The following is an 18,864-nucleotide window of genomic DNA, read 5'->3' as shown; positions in this document are numbered from 1 at the left end:
TTTTTACTAAATTAATCCTGCCAATCCAGGAGCATGGGAGATCTTTCCATCTTTTGAGATCTTCTTCTATTTCTTTCTTCAGAAACTTGAAGTTCTTTTCATACAGATCTTTCACTTGCTTGGTTAGATTCACTCCACGGTATTTTAAATTATTTGTGACTATGTGAAGGGTGTCATTTACCTAATTTCTTTCTCAGCCTGTTTATGCTTTAAGTAGAGGAAGGCTACTGATTTGTTTGAGTTAATTTTATATCCAGCCACTTTGATAAAGTTGTTTATCAGGTTTAGGAGTTCTCTGGTGGAAGTTTTGGGGTCACTTAAGTATATTATCATATCATCTGCAAATACTGATATTTTGACTTCTTCCTTTGCTATTTGTATCCCTTTGACTTCCTTTTGTTGTCTAACTGCTCTGGCTAGGACTTCCAGGACTATATTGAATAGGTAGGGAGAGAATGGGCAGCTTTGTCTAGTCCCTGATTTTAGTGGGTTTGCTTCAAGTTTCTCTTTATTTAGTTTGATGTTGGCTACTGGCTTGCTGTATATTGCTTTTACTATGTTTAGGTATGGGCTTTGAATTCCTGATCTTTCCATGACTTTGACTGTGAAGGGATGTTGAATTTTGTCACATGCTTTCTCAACATCTAGTAAGATGATCCTGTGGTTTTTTTTCTTTGAGTTTGTTTATAGAGTAGATTACATTGATGGATTTCCAAATATTGAACCATCCCTGCATTCCTGAGATAAGGCCTACTTGATCATGATGGATGATTGTTTTGATGTGTTGTTGGATTCGGTTTGCGAGAATTTTATTGAGTATTTTTGGATCAATATGCATAAGGGAGATTAGTCTGAAGTTCTCTTTCTTTGTTGTGTCTTTGTGTAGTTTAGGTACTAGCGTAACTGTGAGAACGAATTGGGTAGTTTTCCTTCTGTTTCTGTTTTGTGGAATAGTCTGAAGAGAATTGGCATTAAGAACCAGCTCCGGGTTTTGTTGATACTTTCTTTGTATAGTTCTTTTTGTTTCTACTTGGTTGATTTCAGCCCTGAGTTTGATTATTTCCTGCAGTCTACTCTTGGATGTATTTGCTTCTTTTTGTTCTAGAGCTTTCAGGTGTCCTGTCAAGTTGCTAGTGTATGCTCTCTCCAGTTTCTTTTTGTAGGTTCTTAGAGCTATGAGTTTTCCTCTTATCACTGCTTTCATTGTGTTTCATAAGTTTTATATGATGAGCCTTCATTTTCATTAAATTCTAAAAAGTCTTTAATTTCTTTCTTTATTTCTTCCTTGACTAAGTTATCATTTAATAGAGTGTTGCTCAGTTTCCATGTGTATGTGGGCTTTTCATTGTTTTGGTTATTGAAGGCCAGCCTTTTTGTTTGTTTGTTTGGTTGGTTTGGTTTGGTTTGGTTTGGTTTTGGTTTTTCGAGACAGGCTTCCTCTGTGTAGTCCTGGCTGTCCTGGAACTCACTCTGTAGACCAGGCTGGCCTCAAACTCAGAAATCTGCCTGCCTCTGCCTCCCAAGTGCTGGGATTAAAGGCATGCCCCACCACTGCCTTCGAAGACCAGCCTTAATTCATGGTGATCTGATAGAATGAAAGGGAAAATCTGCTGCACTCAGAGCAGTTGAGGAAGCTGGGCTCCCAGGAGCTCTAACACGTCCAGGAACATAGGATTTCAGAATCTCAGAGGCAGCCTGAATCCCAGGAGTATTTCCACCCACTAGGTCAGGATCACAGAGACAGCTGGACTGTAAGGAGTTTTGACATCAACAAGGTAACAGGAGAGACAGGCTCCAGTCAGAGACAGTGAATGCAAGTATCACTAGAGATAACCAGATGTCGAAAGGCAAGCACAAGAACATAAGCAACAGAAACCAAGGTTACATGGCATCATCAGAACCCAGTTCTCCCACCATAGCAAGTCCTGGACACCCCATCACACTGGAAAAGCAAGATTCAGATTTAAAATCACTTCTCATGATGATGATAGAGGACTTTAAAAAGGACATAAATAACTTCATTAAAGAAATACAAGAGAACACAGGTAAACAGGTAGAAGCCCTTAAAGAAGAAACACAAAAATCTATTAAAGAATTGCAAGAAAATACAACCAAACAGGTGAAGGAATTAAACAAAACTATCCAGGATCTAAAAATGGAAGTAGAAACAATAAAGAAATCACAAAGGGAGACTACCCTGGAGATAGAAAACCTAGGAAAGAGATCAGGAGTCATAGACACAAGCATCACCAACAGAATACAAGAGATAGAAGAAACAAGATACCATGTGCAGAAGATACCATGGAAAACATTGACACCACTGTCAAAGAAAATGCAAAAAGCTCCTAACCCAGAACATCCAGGAAATCCAGGACACAATGAGAAAACCAAAACTAAGGATAATAGGTATAGATGAGAGTGAAGATTTCCAACTTAAAGGGCCAGTATATATCTTCAACAAAACTATAGGAGAAGACTTCTCTAACCTAAAGAAAAAGATGCCCATGAACATACAAGAAGCCTACAGAACTCCAAATAGACAGGACCAGAAAATAAATTTCTCCCATAACAATAATTAAACACCAAATGCACAAACCAAAGAAAGAATATTAAAAGCAGTAAGGGAAAAAGGTTAAGTAACTTATAAAGGCAGACATACAAGAATTACACCAGACTTGTCATCAGAGACTATAAAAGCCAGAAGATCCTGGACTGATATCATACAGACCCTAAGAGAACACAAATGCCAGCCCAGACTACTATACCCAAAGATGTCTAGTTTTAAATTACATTAAAATATTTTAAAATAGTAAATGTTTGAGTGATTTATTTGGTTTTCTAGTAATATTGTAATTCTAGATATTTATCATACTGCCTTCAAAGATAAAATACAGGGGCCAGAGTATAGGTCACTGGTAGAGCACTTGCTTATCATACTTGAGAACCTGGGTTCTATCCTAGGACCTCAAAACAAACAAGCAAAATAATACTATGCCAGATATTCACAATTTAATAATTAACATTTAATTTTTTCTTGTGTCTGTATATCCAAGGCCTACTGTGTGACAGAGCCCTCCGCAGGCTCTGATGTGGCAGGCATTAAGACCAAAGCTGAGAAGAAGGGTGACGAATATGTCATCAACGGCCAGAAGATGTGGATAACCAACGGGGGAAAGGCCAACTGGTACGCCTCTTCATTACTGTGCCTTCTGCCGTGTCTCTTTTTCTTCTTTTATTATTAAGCCTTCTTAGTTATAGCAAGCTGTAGTTTTAAAACTGGGAGGTCCATTGGAGACTGTAAATAACTCCATGACTCATGAACTATTTTAAGCCCTTGAGCTATTTTCTCCAGATTAATTTAAGAAGTCTAAAGTGTAAAGTGGAGTAAAAATAGCAAATCTCACTGACTCTGTCAGGTAGGCTCAGACCCAGTGAACAGTCTGCTACACCAGCACTTGAGGGAAAGCAGAAAGCTTCAGTGGGATGTTGTTCCGAGTCTCAGCAGGCTTGTGGTTCTGGGGATTGAACCTAGAGCTCTGTGTGTACCAGGGAAGCACTGTGCTATGATGCCCATCCCCTGTAGAGGCATTCATATTGAATCATGAGACTGGGCATGTAGCTCAGTGGTTACAGTGCTTGCAGGGCATACACAGAGCTCTGGGTTTGACCCCCAGCATCATATAAAAATTTTTAAAAAGCAAACCATTTATGGTTGTGTACACCTCTGGTCGTAGAACTTGGAGCAAAGGTGAAGGATCAGGAAGTTCAAGGTTAAGTTCAGCTACATAGCAAGTTCAAGCCAGCCTGGGCTACACGAGACCATCAAATAAATAAATAAATAAATAAATAAATAAATAAATAAGACAAAAACATCAGCCTATACCAAAAGAGGGCAGTATTTGAATGTTTGATGTTAGCAAAATCTAAAACTTCCAAATGTACAGGTCTAAACAATGGTATAATATTCCATTAAACATCGAAAATACAGACTTTTAAGAAAACTACTTGAGCCGGGCGGTGGTGGCGCACGCCTTTAATCCCAGCACTTGGGAGGCAGAGGCAGGTGGATTTCTGAGTTCGAGGCCAGCCTAGTCTACAGAGTGAGTTCCAGGACAGCCAGGACTAAACAGAGAAACCCTGTCTCGAAAAACCAAAAAAAAAAAAAAAAGAAAACTACTTGAGCATTTGTTTAAAAAGAAAGTTTAATAAACAACTATAAGTTTGGTGGGAAGGGATGTGGGGTGGAGATGCACCTCAGAGATGATTTCAGGCTGAGAGACCACGAGGACAGGACTGTCCAGGAGTGAGCACAGTCAAGGCAAGGACAGCCCAGGTGCTGCTACTGATCTGTTAGCGGGCAAGTCTCTGAAACATGCTTAGATACATTTTGTCTGCGTCAATTTTGAATAAGCTTAGAACTTCTGAAATAATATTTCATGAAAAGCAGAGTAGAGCTGGGTGTGGTGGCACATGCCTTCATCCCCAGAGCTTGGGAAACAGCTAGGGATAGCTAAACTTAATTGCCAGTCTAGGCTATGCTGAGAGACTCAAAGATAGATAAATGATGGATTGACAGACAGACACATAGACAGACTGATAGATAACAGGTGGTTAGATGCGCTGATGGACAGATAGGTGATAGATCAGACAGACAGACAGACAGACCACTTGACCTTTTGACTAAGATCAAATAGAACAGACTTGCATGGTTACTTCAGGAAGGCAGTTTAGAATTAATGAATGAAAGTTAGAAAACCATAAGCCCCAGCTCATTCTAAGCACAGTCTTTCCGATAATAGAGCCCATATGGGTTGTCTTGGAAAATTGTGTTTTTATTCATTAGTGTAAGTACATGACAGAGACTTCTTAGGAGTGATTTGTGGGATGTCGTAGTTACTGCTCCTTGTCTGTGAGGAGACGCCATGACCAAGGCAAGTCTTGGGAAGGAAAGCATCTAATTGGAGGCTTGCTTATAGTTTTAGAGAGTGAATCTATGACCATCATGATGGGACGCAGACAAGAATGGAGCAGTCGTTGAGTGCTTCCCTTCTTGATTCTTAGGCAGCAGGCAGAGACAGACAGACTGACTGGCTGACTGACTGACTGGCTGGCTGGCTGACTGACTGACTGACTGACTGACTGACTGACTTAACCTGGTGTGGGCCTCTGAAACCTCAAAGCCCATTCCCAGTGACACACTCTCTCCAGCAAGGCCAAGCCACCAATTAGGCCATACCTTCTAATAATTCTCCAATAGTTCTACACCCTGGTGACTAAGCAGTCAGATATATAAGCCTATGGGGCCATTCTCACTCAAACTGCCATCGATTAGGGTAGTCATTTTTTTAAAGTCTCTTTGTTTGTTTGTTTGGTTTTGGACACAGTTTCACTCTGTAGCTCAGGCTGGTCTAAAAATCACTGTGGAGCATAGGTTGGCCTCAAACTCATGGTGATCCTTCTGCCTTAGCCTCCCAAATGCTAGGATCACAGGGGTGAGCCAGCACAGCATATTAGCGTGACGTGCAGTGTGGAAAAGCAGCCCACCTTGGTGGACTGTGAGGCTCACAAATCGATTGCTCACCATGCGCAGGCGTAAAGGCTGGGAACAGGGACAGCATGATCACTTAGTATACTCATATCAGCAAGCAATGAGGAAAAAGAGAAGCCATGAAAATTGAACAAGCTAAGAGAAATATAAAAATGCAAGTAAATATCACGGTTTTGAGAACTGCCTATAATTCTTCCCAGAAAAGACAAGCTCAGTGACTCATGAAATTAGAAAATAATTTTCTGGTTTTCCTATTACCAAATAAAAGTATAGTCAATGATAAACTGATAAATTATAACTATTGGTTTTTCTTTTTAAGCCTTAACATAAATTCATTGCTTAAGGAAGGATAACACACTCGGTTGATCTCTCTCTTGATGCTAAACTGACACTAAGGCTCACCCTACCTTTAAGCCGTATGGCTTTTCACCTTTTTGTAAAGATTCTCAAAAAAAAAAAATCTGTATTGGGATATATGGAAAACTGTTCTGGATATGGGGGTTCAAAAAGAGAACTTTTTTCCTTTTTTTCTTCTTTTTCCTCCCTTATGCTTCATTTCTTCTAAATCTTCTTGGGAAATGTCTTTCTGTGGGAAAACGGTAAATATCCCTAATAATTCAGGTGTGCTGGCTGTGCATAGGGGCCAGCCCTTACAGCAGTGGGGGTCTTGTCCGTGTTCATCTTGCAGATTGCTGGTCCTATGAGACATAAGACCGGCCCAGAGAGGAACATTCCGGTTCCCACACACGCACACTTTACTTTCATAGTCTTTGCAGAAGGAACTTTTACTAGTAACTCATACTCCCCCACCCGAAACTCAAATACCACATTAGTTGAGAAAGAGATGGTTGAGTTAGTCAGGCCACACAGGAAAACTGGCATTTGTGCGAGTTTTGAAACCATCTGATTCTTCATCTCCTCTTGTGTTAGGAGGGGATGGTAATACCGGGGTGGGGGTGGTAGCTGAGATAGTAGTTAGCGTGTATTGTTCGTTGTCCCTGTTTCCACCATTGTGTGTTTGTGTGCATTAGGTATTTCTTACTGGCGCGCTCTAACCCAGATCCTAAAGTGCCTGCTAGTAAAGCCTTTACTGGATTCATCGTGGAAGCCGACACCCCAGGAATTCATATTGGGAAAAAGGTAAACAGCACGTTTCTTAACAGTTACCTCCGTCCGTCCATACAGTTTCAACTGTAAATGTCAAGGTTTGGATTTGTTTCCTTTCATGAAAATACTTTTAAGTTGGAACAAAAATCTAGTTGTGTCTTGATGATATCAGGGACATAGTTTGCATGTCACTGAAAAAAAAATCTTTCAAGTCGTTTTGAAAGATGGGCCCTTTGTGCAGAGCACCTTCATGACAGCTGCAGACGTGGACATAGCCAGGATGCCTTGGCTGCTGCCCCACGGGAGAGTGTAGAACTCTGAGAGGACTCCTGCCTCCTTCCCAGAGATCTGCACAAGCTTCTCTTAGAAGAGGAAGAGCCATGTGACGTGGGTGGATAACTCACAATCCCATAGCAAAGGGAGGCATCTATCTGTACCTTGAAAGCATCTGAGGATGTCAATTAGTGCCAGCTGGGGGTGGGGCATGTAAGGATGTCAATCAATGTCAGTTGGGGGTGAGGCATGTTAGGATGTCAATCAGTGTCAGCTGGAGGTGGGGCTGGAGAGTGTGTTAAATAAGACAGTGGCATATTGGAACACCCAGTCTCAGTGCATGCAGGAAGTTTCAAAGGTGACTCACGACAAAGGGCAGAAATAGTCCTGGTGAGACTCCCAAGGCAGGCTTGGGATTATAACACCAACTGAAGTGCTTTTGCAAAGTGGAGTTGTTAGAGAACTCTGAAGGATGAAGGGTCTGCATCTATGGCATAAGAGGAGCTGTGGGAACCAAAGCAGATCTGAAGATTACTTGAGCAAATTGTCTTCCTCCCCCATGTGGGAAGGTTTGAATTCGCTGGTCAGATGTTGGAGTTGGTCTCCTTAGACTGAACTGGAAAAACAAATTTTAATTGATACAAAATATATAACAGGTTTCTAAGGCAACCTTCAGTGTTTATAGGATCTTCTGTTGTGTCTAGATCTCTTTAGAAATGTGTTGCTTGACTGTGTAAAATGTATATAACTTCTGCCAGGCCTGGTAATACATACCTTCAGTCCCAGTACTGCGGAGGCTGAGGCAGGAGGATCACAAATTCTAGGCCAGCATGGACCGAGTTCTGCGGCTATATTCCAAAAAAGGGGACAAGGACAAGACTTCTCTTTTAGGTCGTCAAAGTGTAAAGGCTGGACTCTGCATGCTGACTGTGGAAACCAAGGCTCAAATAATTGGTTTACTGACAGCCACTAAGATAGAGACCGGCCTGAGATCAGTGATCTTGTGTCCTTTCCTAATAGAGTTACAGGATGTTTGGCCTGCGACATTTCTGACCATATTGTGCTATATTTAAAGAGAAGATATTGAAGGCTGACTGCACTTTAGAAATAGACTGCTAAGCCTAGGTATATACAGAACATGAGTACTGTGGGTAGTCACACTTCTCCCCAGAGATTGGCCTTTGCATGTGTATGAGGCGGTTCATGTTCTCCTCCATAGAGATGGTTTCTGACAGACTCAGGCCAAGCCTGACTGTCTGCTAACTGGAAGGAAACCCAAGGCAGTAGCAAACTGGTGTAGCAACTGAAGTCTCAATGTTTCTAATCTCATTCTCACGTAGAAAAACCCTAACTGAATCAGTATTGATTACTGAATGCACACTGGACACTAGGTACTGATAAAAATCTACATCTACCCCTGGGGACTTACTTTCTAGTGAGTGAGTGCAGGTACTTTTATTATTAGCTACTTAGCCTCCTAAAAAAATATTCTTCTAAACAAATGGCCATTTGCAAATCTGTGAGATTCATGTTATCAAAATGTTTTGTGTCCTAGAAATTGTGTGCTTTGAGATGAGTCTAAGAAGCTTTTCAGTTTCTATGTTTTTAGCTTACTTGAGACAGAGTCTCATTATGTAGCACTGGCTGTCCTGGAATCACTATGTAGACCAGGCTGATCTTGAACTCCCAGAGATCCGCCTGCCTGTGCCTCCTGAGCACAGGGATTAAAGGCAAATGCCACCATACCTTACGTCATTCTGTCTCTGACCTGTTACTGTTGCTAATCTATGAGCCAGGTTTTATTATAATTATATATATATAAAAGCATTGCATGTAAAAGACCTGTTATTCTGCGGTTTCCAGGATCCGGTGAACACCCTAGAGCATACTTCTCCTAGGGTGATGACATAAAGAGACTGACTTGGGGGAAGACCAGCAAGGTAGCTTAGCGAGTAAAGGCACTTCCTGTCAGTCCTGGTGACCTGAGTTCTATTCCAGACCCCACAAGGTGGGAGGACAGAAACAACTCCCACAAGATAACCCTTGATGTCCACACATGTTCTGTGCCAGGCTCGTGCTCCCTACCTCACAAAAAGGTGGGAGGACAGAAACAACTCCCACAAGATAACCCTTGATGCCCACACATGTTCTGTGCCAGGCTCGTGCTCCCTACCTCACAAAAAGTAAATAAGTGCCCCCAAAAACTGGGAGAGCGAAATCCATATTTTGCTCAGTAGATTATTCTGCTGAAAGACTGACTAAGGCTCTTAAGATTGTTTGCAACATGATTTGTCAGACAGACAGAGAGACCAACAAAGCTTTCAGACACCAACAAAGTGTAGTTATGAGAACTTTAGGTTAGTGCTGTTTTCCGTTCGTGAGATACTGTTTTTGATCAGGGCTGGCACACATTTCTAGAAAGATCCAGGTTAGGAACCTGTGAGGCTTGGCGGCCTTGGAATTCTCTTGTACAGCTCAGCGCTGCCGTTGTAATCCCAGAGAAGCTATGGAAGATGGGCAGAGTCGGGAGCGTTAGGATTCTGCGGAAGGTCAGCCCATGGAGCAGGAGCTGCTGGCCGTGCTTTAGGGAATGCAAACGGCACAGAGGAATGATTGGCACCAGCAGTGCTGTAACTCCTGAGTGTTTCTTATGTCACCTTCTCCCTAGGAATTAAACATGGGCCAGCGATGCTCCGACACCAGAGGAATTGCCTTCGAAGATGTCAGAGTGCCTAAGGAAAATGTGCTGATTGGTGAAGGAGCAGGTTTCAAGATCGCAATGGGGGCCTTTGATAGAACCAGACCTACCGTAAGCCGCCATCTTCATGGGGCCTTTGATTGATAGAACCAGACCTACCGTAAGCCGGCCATCTTCATGGGGCCTTTCATTGATAGAACCAGACCTACCGTAAGCCGCCATCTTCATGGGGCCTTTTGTTTGTAGTTTTCAATGAGTAGGTTTGTTTTAACATTCTGTGTGTGATGTCTTTTTATTTTTTTTTAGTGTCTGCTTTTTTCTAGTAATGGTGGAGTGGAGATTGTTGCTTTTCCTGTGTGTAGTTCATCTCCTTTCGCTGCTCAGCATAGACACTAATTTAGCAGATGCTAGGATATTCTTTGCTAGATTCCCAGGAAGTTCACCCCTGCGTTGATCCTTCCTATTGATCATGGATCACTGTGTGTTCTGCTGCTCACTTAGCAGGAATCCATGGCAGGCTCCCTGATTAAGCAGCAATGACCACTAGGCTGTGAGCCTCAGCCTCACAGTTGGCTGATTGATTGATGGTTGATTGATGGTTGATTGCGTGGCAATGGGGATAAACTCAGGCTCTATTGAAAGCGAAGCAATGCCCTCTGCCACTGAGTCACATTCCCAGCCCTGTAATTCAAAAATAAACCCAAGTACTCTCTGCCCCAGTGACACCACTTCCTGTCTGTGTAGTCCTTCACTGAGAATCAAGCCGTAAGCTGTGTGATTCATACAATGCTCATCTTCTAGGTCGCAGCTGGCGCTGTCGGGCTGGCCCAGAGAGCTCTGGACGAAGCTACAAAGTATGCCCTGGATAGGAAAACGTTTGGAAAGCTGCTAGTGGAGGTAATAGCTCTCTCTCTCTCTCTCTCTCTCTCTCTCTCTCTCTCTGGAGTGAGTGAGCGTGTGTGGTGTGTGTGCGCGTGCGCATGTTCATAGGTGAGTGCACATGTTCCACATCTGCATGGAGACCAGAGGACCACCCTGGTGTCCTGCTGTTTTTAGCTTTTTTGTTTTGTTTTGTTGACACAACCTCTCTCACTGGCCTGGGGCTTGCAGTTAGGTTCGATGAGCTCAAGGACTCCGCCTGTCCCTGCCTCTCTGGTGCTGGGATTCCCGGCACAAGCCTCTGCATCCAGCTTTCTCACATGGGTTCCAGGGATATGAACTCCAGTCCTCACGCTTGTGTGGCAAGCATTTTCCTGAAAGCCACCTACCCAGCCCTTGAGGTGATCTTAGCACTGTGCTTGTTTTGTTGACATTTGAAGACACTCAGTGCATCTAAATATTTAGAAATCACCTCTAAAGAACAAAATAGTCTTCTCTGTTTTGTTGGGAAGAAAGTCTATTCTTTCATCACTATCATCTGTGAGAGCAGATTCTTTTTTGGCTGTGTCTCCCACAGTTGTTCACTCGGTAAGTTGTTGAGAAAAAGACTACATTTATTGCATGCCTTCTGTACAACTGATACTCCGCTATAGATTTTAATGTGTGTTCTCAGTAAACATGGTTTTGGTAGGCCAGGCTAGCCTGCCACTTATTGAGAGCCACCCATCCCTGCCTCTGGAATAATGGAATAATGTGTGCGCCATCCTAACACGGGCCCCATCCAGCCTGGCTTCATGATTATCTCTGTTGGTTGCTAACGACTTCTTCAGTTCTCTCTGCCTCGGTTTCCTCTTCAGTAAGGTGGGAATGGTGAAGGATGACTCCCTGTCTGGTTTCTTCTGCTGCCATAGCTCTAAGCTTTCTGTCCGTTATCTCTCTAGCCGTGACTCCTACACAGAGCTCCGTGCCTATACAGTAGTCTTTTGTCTATGTTTCATTGTCCTCTCTAGCTTTATTCTTTCCCCAAATATGCTCCTTTATTTCTTTCAAATTCCTCTAACTTTCTCATTGATGTCAACAAAGCATCTCCCTCCATTCGTTCTATCGCATGACGCCTCCGGCAGGCACTTACCTCCCAGCACTACCTCATACACGGTGTGTTGATGGCGGCCCTTACTCTCTCACCGAAGCTGTTCCACGTGAGAGAGAGTTGATAGTCACTTATTTACAGATCCTGTCCTTTATATGGAAAAGAGCCTCGGCAGTTTCTACTCTCGGGAACATGTTCTTTGGAGATAAGTTATTCATCATAGAACAAATACTTACGAAGAATACAGAGCAACGTAAGATTTAAGTCCCAAAATGAAACCTCTAAGGTGCAGTTACCAAAATCAAAGAGAGAGCCTACTGCATGTTGAACATGTCACAGAGCAACTCTTACGACTCACACTCAGCAATCAATAAATGTGCCTACGGCTCAGTGGTTTAGAGCACTGGCTGCTCCTCTAGAGGACTGGGGTTCAGTTTCTTCCCAGAACCCACATGGCAGCTCACAACTGTCTGTAACTCCAGTTCCGAGGACCATCACACCAGGCATGCGTGTGATGCCTGTATCTGTGAATGCAGGCAGAATATCCCTACACATAAATTAAGTCTTAAAAAAAAAGATAGCACTAAGCTATGATCTGGGTCACACCTACCCTTCATTTCAGCATTGTGCAGAAATAACCAAAATATCAATGATTTGTAGAAGAGAGATGGAGTCTGAGCAACTGCAAAAACTAAGAAAATTCTTCACACACTGATACAGCAGAATGTATCAGGTTTTTATCAGGTTTTTCATTTTGCTTTTACTAAGAAGAAAAGCAAAATGAAAAACCATCTGCCTGGTAGGCCAGCACATGTGTAAAAACATGGAAGACATTTGCATTCCAGTGTGTAAATTGCCTCTGGAAAGATAAAAAACACATACTGATATCATTGTTTACCTCCTGGGAGGGGGCTAGGTGGGTGGGCTGTAGTAGGGATGACTAAATGAGGAGGGGAAATGTTTACTGGGTATCCCTTTATTTTTGGAATGTTTAGTTAGTGGGTATTCTATTTAAAAAATTAAACTCTAGCCAGACATAGTGGTCCATGCCTTTAATCAGGAAGCCAAGGCAGGTGAGCCCAGGTTGAGCCTAGGTTGAGGCTAGCCTGGTCTACATAGCGAGTTCTAGGACAACCAGGGCTACATAAAGAGACCTTGTATAGAAAAAATAATTGAGCTAGAGAAGTGGCTCGGTGGTTAAGGGCATGTGATGCTCTTACAGAGGCCCTGGGATGTTGCCACCACCCACATAGCTGCTCACAATCATTTGTGACTCCAGTTCCAACAGCTCTGTGACCTTTCTGGTCTTTGAAGGCACTGTATGCACATGGTGCACTTGAATACATAGAAGTAAAATAACAACACATAAAATAAATAAATCTTTGAAATTAGTCCCAGTCTGAAGTCACGGCACTCAACAGGCTGAGACAGGAAGAGTTTTATAGACAGCTTGGGCTATATAACAAAATCCTTTTAAAAACCCAAAATAAATAAATAAGCAGCAAGCTGTATATATAATCCCAGTATTCAAAAGGCCGAAGCAGGAAGATTGCTGACTTCAAGGCCTGGGGTACTTAGCATGACTTCACTTCAAACAAAATCCTTGAAAGAATTCTTGGCTTAGAGGAATGGGTACAGTTCAGATGGACAGAAACAGGGAGGGCAGGGGCTGGTAGGTCCCTCAGGAAGTGAGAGTACTGGTTGCTCCTACAGAGGAGCACAGTTCTGGTCTCCCCAGCCTTATCAAGTGCCTCACAATGTCAGTAAATCCAGTTCCAGGAGCTCTGAGGGTCTCTTCAGGAGTATGGCCTTGTGTGTGTGTGTGTGTGTGTGTGTGTGTGTGTGTGTGTGTGTGTATGTGTGTGTGCCATACACATGCACAAACAAAACTAGAAGACATGAAGAAATGGAGAGTGTGTCACTGTATGCAGGAGCTAGGCCTCCTGCACAGCCTGGTCACCTGCCTGCCTCTAGCCTCTTGCTATGCTCACTCATAGGCAGCATGGTCAGGCTTAAGGCCTGAAACTAGCTGAGTCTGTGACCAACAGCTGGGTGTCTGGTTTTATGATATGAGTTTGGTTCATGTTAGTCTCTATTCCATTGCAGAACGTGTGCTTTTTATAACCTCTAAAACTTGAAATACCAATTTCTTGTTATCCACGTCACAAACCCAGTTTCCAGTGATCTTAATGTTCCCAAATACCTACTAGACTCTTTTTAATCTGTTATTTTAAGGCACATATCTTATTTTATAATAAAATGTCTTATTATATTGATATCAAGCAAAATACTAAAATATCCATAATTCTATCACTCAGGATCATAGCAAATATTTTACTTTATTATTTCCTTGACCTAGAGTGGTCATCATACTGTTTGGAAACTTCATGTAACAGTGTATGGTGATCATCATGTAACACCACTGTATGGTAAACGTCCTTCTACCCTGCAATCCATGTTGATGGTAGCAGGCATGATACAGCTCTGGCCATCTCTTACAGGATATGTTGGTTTTTATCTCCCATTTGATATGGCAAGGACAGGAAACATCATGTCTTTTCTGACATGTTTCTGTGGTATTTTTTATATAGGTAAAACCTTTGGTTAAAGGCCCCAGCGGGGCAAAGCTCCATAGAGCATGCCGGAAGCTCCAGATCCTCTGGAGGCTGAGGATCACAGTGATGCCTGCCTGGGCCAGCACAGCAGGATCAACCGGGGCTGCTCTCTTGATTCAGTCATCCATTCATCCATCCATCCATCCAACCATCCATTCATTCCCTGTCTAAATCACTGCAGACACTAGAAGGACAAGAACACCTGCTAGATTTTTGTGCATCTGTTCTCAAAACCTCATTCTAATTATGAGAAAATATTAGATAAACCCAAACTAAGAAGCAATATACAAAAAAAAAAATCTTCAAAAGGACAAAAGTTAGAACCTAAGACAGGAATTGAATAGTCTGGAAGGTTCTCTGAAGTAAAGCACAGGTGGGCCTGGAGTTCATAATCAGTTTCAGCTATAAAGCAAGACCATGTCTTAAAAAATAGAAAAGAGGCCAGGTGGTAGTTGTGCACGCCTTTAATCCCAGCACTCTGGAGGCAAAGGTAGGCAGATCTCTGAGTTCAAGGCCAGCCTGGTTTACAGAATGAGTTCCAGGTCAACCAAAGCTATACACAGAAATCCTGTCTTGAAAAACAAACAAGCAAAGAAATAGATAATGCAAATCTCTTTAGTGCATGCCTTTAATCCCAGTACTTGGGCAGAGGCTGTCAAATCTCTTGAGTTTGAGGCCACCCTGGTGCACAAAGTGATTCCACAACAGCCAAGGCTACACAGAAAAGGCCTGCCTCAAAAATCCAAAAGAGAAAAAGAGAAAGAAATAGTTTGAATCAGTTTGTGATCCTGAAACAGAGAACAGGATAATTGGTGGGGAACTCAGCCAATCCAGCTAGGGTCTGTGTAGCTCTGCATGCCTATGGTGATTGCCCTCATCTTACTGTTAGGGGAAGCTGGCTGTAACTTTTCTGCAAGTCCACAATTAGTGCAAACTAAAGTGTAAAAAAGTTTTAAGAAAAAAAAAATTACAATTTTTTGAGATACCTTTTAACTGTTTCCCTCTTAATTCTAGCACCAAGGAGTTTCATTTCTGCTCGCAGAAATGGCGATGAAAGTTGAACTCGCTAGACTCAGTTACCAGAGAGCAGCTTGGGAGGTTGACTCTGGCCGCAGGAACACATACTATGCCTCTATTGCAAAGGCCTACGCTGGAGACATTGCCAATCAGTTAGCTACTGATGCTGTGCAGATTTTCGGAGGCTATGGATTCAACACAGAATACCCCGTGGAAAAGCTGATGAGGGACGCCAAGATCTATCAGGTGAGCTCTAACACTTTGTTCTGAGGGCACAGGATATTCATAAATGACAATGGTAGGTGTCAAACAACTGGTAATGACATTTGGACCAGCAAAACAGCTGGCTCAGAGAGCAGAGGCAGTTGCTACGTACCACCCTGACAACCTGAGTTGGAGCCCAAAAGCCACATGGTAGTAGAAGAGATTAACTTGTTAGTTCCATATGAATGTAACAACAATTCGATAAAATAAGTGATAGTTATAGACTGGCGTGAGTCAGGTTTTGTAACTAATCAACACATAAAAAGAATGTTGAGTTTGGTTTTTTTTTTGTTTTGTTTTGGTTTGGTTTTTTTTGTTTTTTTTTTTTTTTGTTGTTGTTTTGATTAAGTGTAGCTGCTAAGAGGGAAAGAGATAGACCAGACATGGTCTAGAAACAGCACAGACATGTATCACTTATCCAATGCTGCCTTTGAGTCTTCAAATGTTTTGAACCAATTAAAAGCTATATGTTTTGCCTCTGAAAATTATATATGCTTGCCTTGTCTTGGATGTTGTGTGACATCTCTCTTTCTCTTTTTTTTCAAAGATTCATTTATTTTTATATCTATGAGTACTGTATCTCCATGTACACTTGCATGTCAGAAGAGGGCTTCAGATCACGTTACAAATGGTTGTGAGCCACCATGTGGTTGCTGGGAATTGAACTCAGAACCTCTGGAAGAGCAGTCAGTGCCCTTAACCACTGAGCCGTCTCTCCAGCCCAACTTCTCTTAATTAATGGAAACTGTGTTTACAGTCAAAAGCCATGTGTCCTTGACTCTGAAATTAAGTTGGCAATTAGAAAAAGGGTAAAATCATTAAAAAGATAGAAATATGCATGTTCTCCATTGTGAGTTAGTTATAGCAAAACATTTGCATACATAAAATAAAAATAAGCCATTCAGAATTTTGTCTCCACAGTTCTCTGCCTCTACAGGCCAGTCGATTTAAGCACAGGAAGCTGAACACTGCGGTTTGTGTCCTAGCCAAGTCACCAGCCTTTCTAGGGCTCTTTTGGCTCTCCTAAAGCTTGTAACTGTTCTTGTCAACCACTTGACTTTCCCCTAGCACCCAACAGTGAATGCATGTGAAGCACAGAGTGGGAAAGATGGTGGATTACCAGGGACAAGCCCAAAGCCTCCAATATGTTTAATAGTAAGAACAGAATGACTGAAAGACATAGCCAGCAACAGCTGAGAAAGGCTAGATAATAAACATACTCTGGTAATACGAAACCTGAGACTTCCCGAACATCTTGAAATATAAATGTTATTTTCTTTAAGGCAGTTTTAAGCCTGCCTTCCAATTTTGTAAAATAATTTTTTATAATTTAAACTGTCCTAATAAAATAACATTTTGCTGGTTGGTGATGGTGCACACCTTTAATCCCAGCACTCAGGAAGCAGAGGCAGGCAGGTCTCTGTGAGTTTGAGGCTGGCCTGGTCTACAAGAACAAGTTCCAGGAGAGCCAGGGTTTCACAAAGAGAAAACTTTCTTCACAAAGAAACAAACAAATAACTTATATGTATATATTTATATATTATATATATATATAGTAAATAATTAAATAAATTAAATGTAGCTCATATATTATTTGTATTTAATATATAACATATTATATGGTTATATTAATATGATATATAATACATTATTTTATAATATATAATTTATATAATTATATATGATACATGATATATAATGCAGCATATATACAATATATATAATATATTACTATTTTATATATACAGTATATATAAATGTGATTTACATCATATATTAATATGTTATATATATTAATATACTATGTAATATTACTAATATATAATGCTGTATATTTATTGGTTAATTGTTATTAGTTATAAATTATTATATATGTAGTATTAATATATAACACATAATTATATATCATATATTTATATGTGATATATTATATATAATAACATGTAATCATATGATTAGATAATCATATGAATATATAGGATAATATATATGTGTATGTATATATCAGTTTGGTGCTACAGTAGAGCTGAGACATCAAATGAATCTACATGTTTAAACAACTTTGTGTTTATTTTTCAGATTTATGAAGGTACTGCACAAATTCAGAGGCTGATCATAGCTCGTGAGCACATTGAAAAGTATAAAAAGTAACAGAAATTACTACTGAACGATGCTTCACCCTCATGTCACTAAGCTTAAAGCATTGTTGCTGCTTCAGGGGAAAGGGCTTGACTGTCTTCCCAAGGAAATGAGATAAAAGCCGAGTGTCACGGATCCACGCAGCGGGTCCCACGGCGGAGGCTACCTCTGTTGAGCTCCATGGTGACCCTTTCTAGATAGATTTGGTTTTGGACAATGATTGGTCCTTAGCCCTGAATTGTGTTAATTTGCTCTTTGATCACTTAAGATGGAGAAATACCCTGGGGTTGTAATGTTCATTCAAGTGACAGGAAAGGTGGCTTGTCAAGAAAGAACTCAGGATTCAAACATATACACTGAGTAATGTGGTACATTTGGACCCATCAGACTGTGAGGTAACAGCATTTCTATGCTGAACTGTCAATTTTATAATTTTGATTATATTTGCTTCATTTTGCACAAAAGAGTAAAAAGTTTATATTCATATTCTCCCATTATAAAACTAAAAATTTTCTGGAAAATTTTAGTACTGAACCAGCATTTTATTTGTCATGTTTAAAATAATTCAATAAAGCTAATCTTAACATATTTTTCTGTGACTCTTCAGGTTTGCACAAACTCTTGGGCTGTTGTACATAGTTGTGTTTCACACAAAGGACTTTAAAAAGGAACTGAAATAAAACAAGCTGTGTGCTGGTGTAGGTTGTGTCTGTGGTCAGTTGTTTGTGTGCTGGTGTAGGTTGTGTCTGTGGTCAGTTGTTTGTGTGCTGTTGTAGATTGTGTCTGTGTGCAGTTTGCTGTTCTAGGCTGTGTCTGTGTGCAGTGTTACCAGCTCTTACCATTGAAGCCCACAGAAGGTATGAGCATGAAATAACAGCCACAGGTGTGACATTGGTATAAAGACCTGAAGACATAAATTAAGCTAGGAAGGGATGTTTTCTGATTCTCTGTACTTTGATGTCACCCTATGTTCTGACAGACTATGACCCTGAACCACAGGCCAAAATAAACACTTCCTATGTTGCTGTGGTCAAGGTTTTTGTTTGTTTGTTTGTTTGTTTTTGTTTTTTAACAACAGCAACAGAGAAACAACCAGCCTGCTGCACACGTTCTGGGTCCTCGTACTACCTACACTCTATCCAACAAAGCTACAAATTCAGATGCTGCCGTGACCCTACCCTCAGCTTTAATAATAGCTGGAAGACCTCAAAGCTCTGGAAAACACTTTACTTTT

The 18,864-nt window shown here is 41.3% G+C and overlaps 1 protein-coding gene across 1 annotated transcript in view; it reads left to right on the top strand.

Moving 5' to 3' along the window:
* The window catches only part of Acadm (acyl-CoA dehydrogenase medium chain), a 30,709-nt gene extending 12,491 nt beyond the window's left edge, over window positions 1-18,218 (top strand). Inside the window, exons 8-13 of the mRNA XM_034500676.2 lie at window positions 3,054-3,184; window positions 6,580-6,688; window positions 9,597-9,737; window positions 10,428-10,523; window positions 15,225-15,473; window positions 17,571-18,218. Of these exons, the coding sequence (XP_034356567.1) occupies window positions 3,054-3,184; window positions 6,580-6,688; window positions 9,597-9,737; window positions 10,428-10,523; window positions 15,225-15,473; window positions 17,571-17,642 (798 nt within the window). The 3' untranslated portion in view covers window positions 17,643-18,218. The remainder of the gene's footprint in view (window positions 1-3,053; window positions 3,185-6,579; window positions 6,689-9,596; window positions 9,738-10,427; window positions 10,524-15,224; window positions 15,474-17,570) is intronic.
* The last annotated feature ends 646 nt before the right edge of the window (window positions 18,219-18,864 follow it).

Source organism: Arvicanthis niloticus, chromosome 4, assembly GCF_011762505.2.
Source record: "Arvicanthis niloticus isolate mArvNil1 chromosome 4, mArvNil1.pat.X, whole genome shotgun sequence".
NCBI classification, from domain to species: domain Eukaryota; kingdom Metazoa; phylum Chordata; class Mammalia; order Rodentia; family Muridae; genus Arvicanthis; species Arvicanthis niloticus.
Note: the sequence above shows the minus strand (reverse complement) of the source record. Positions and strands in the feature narration are given on the sequence as shown.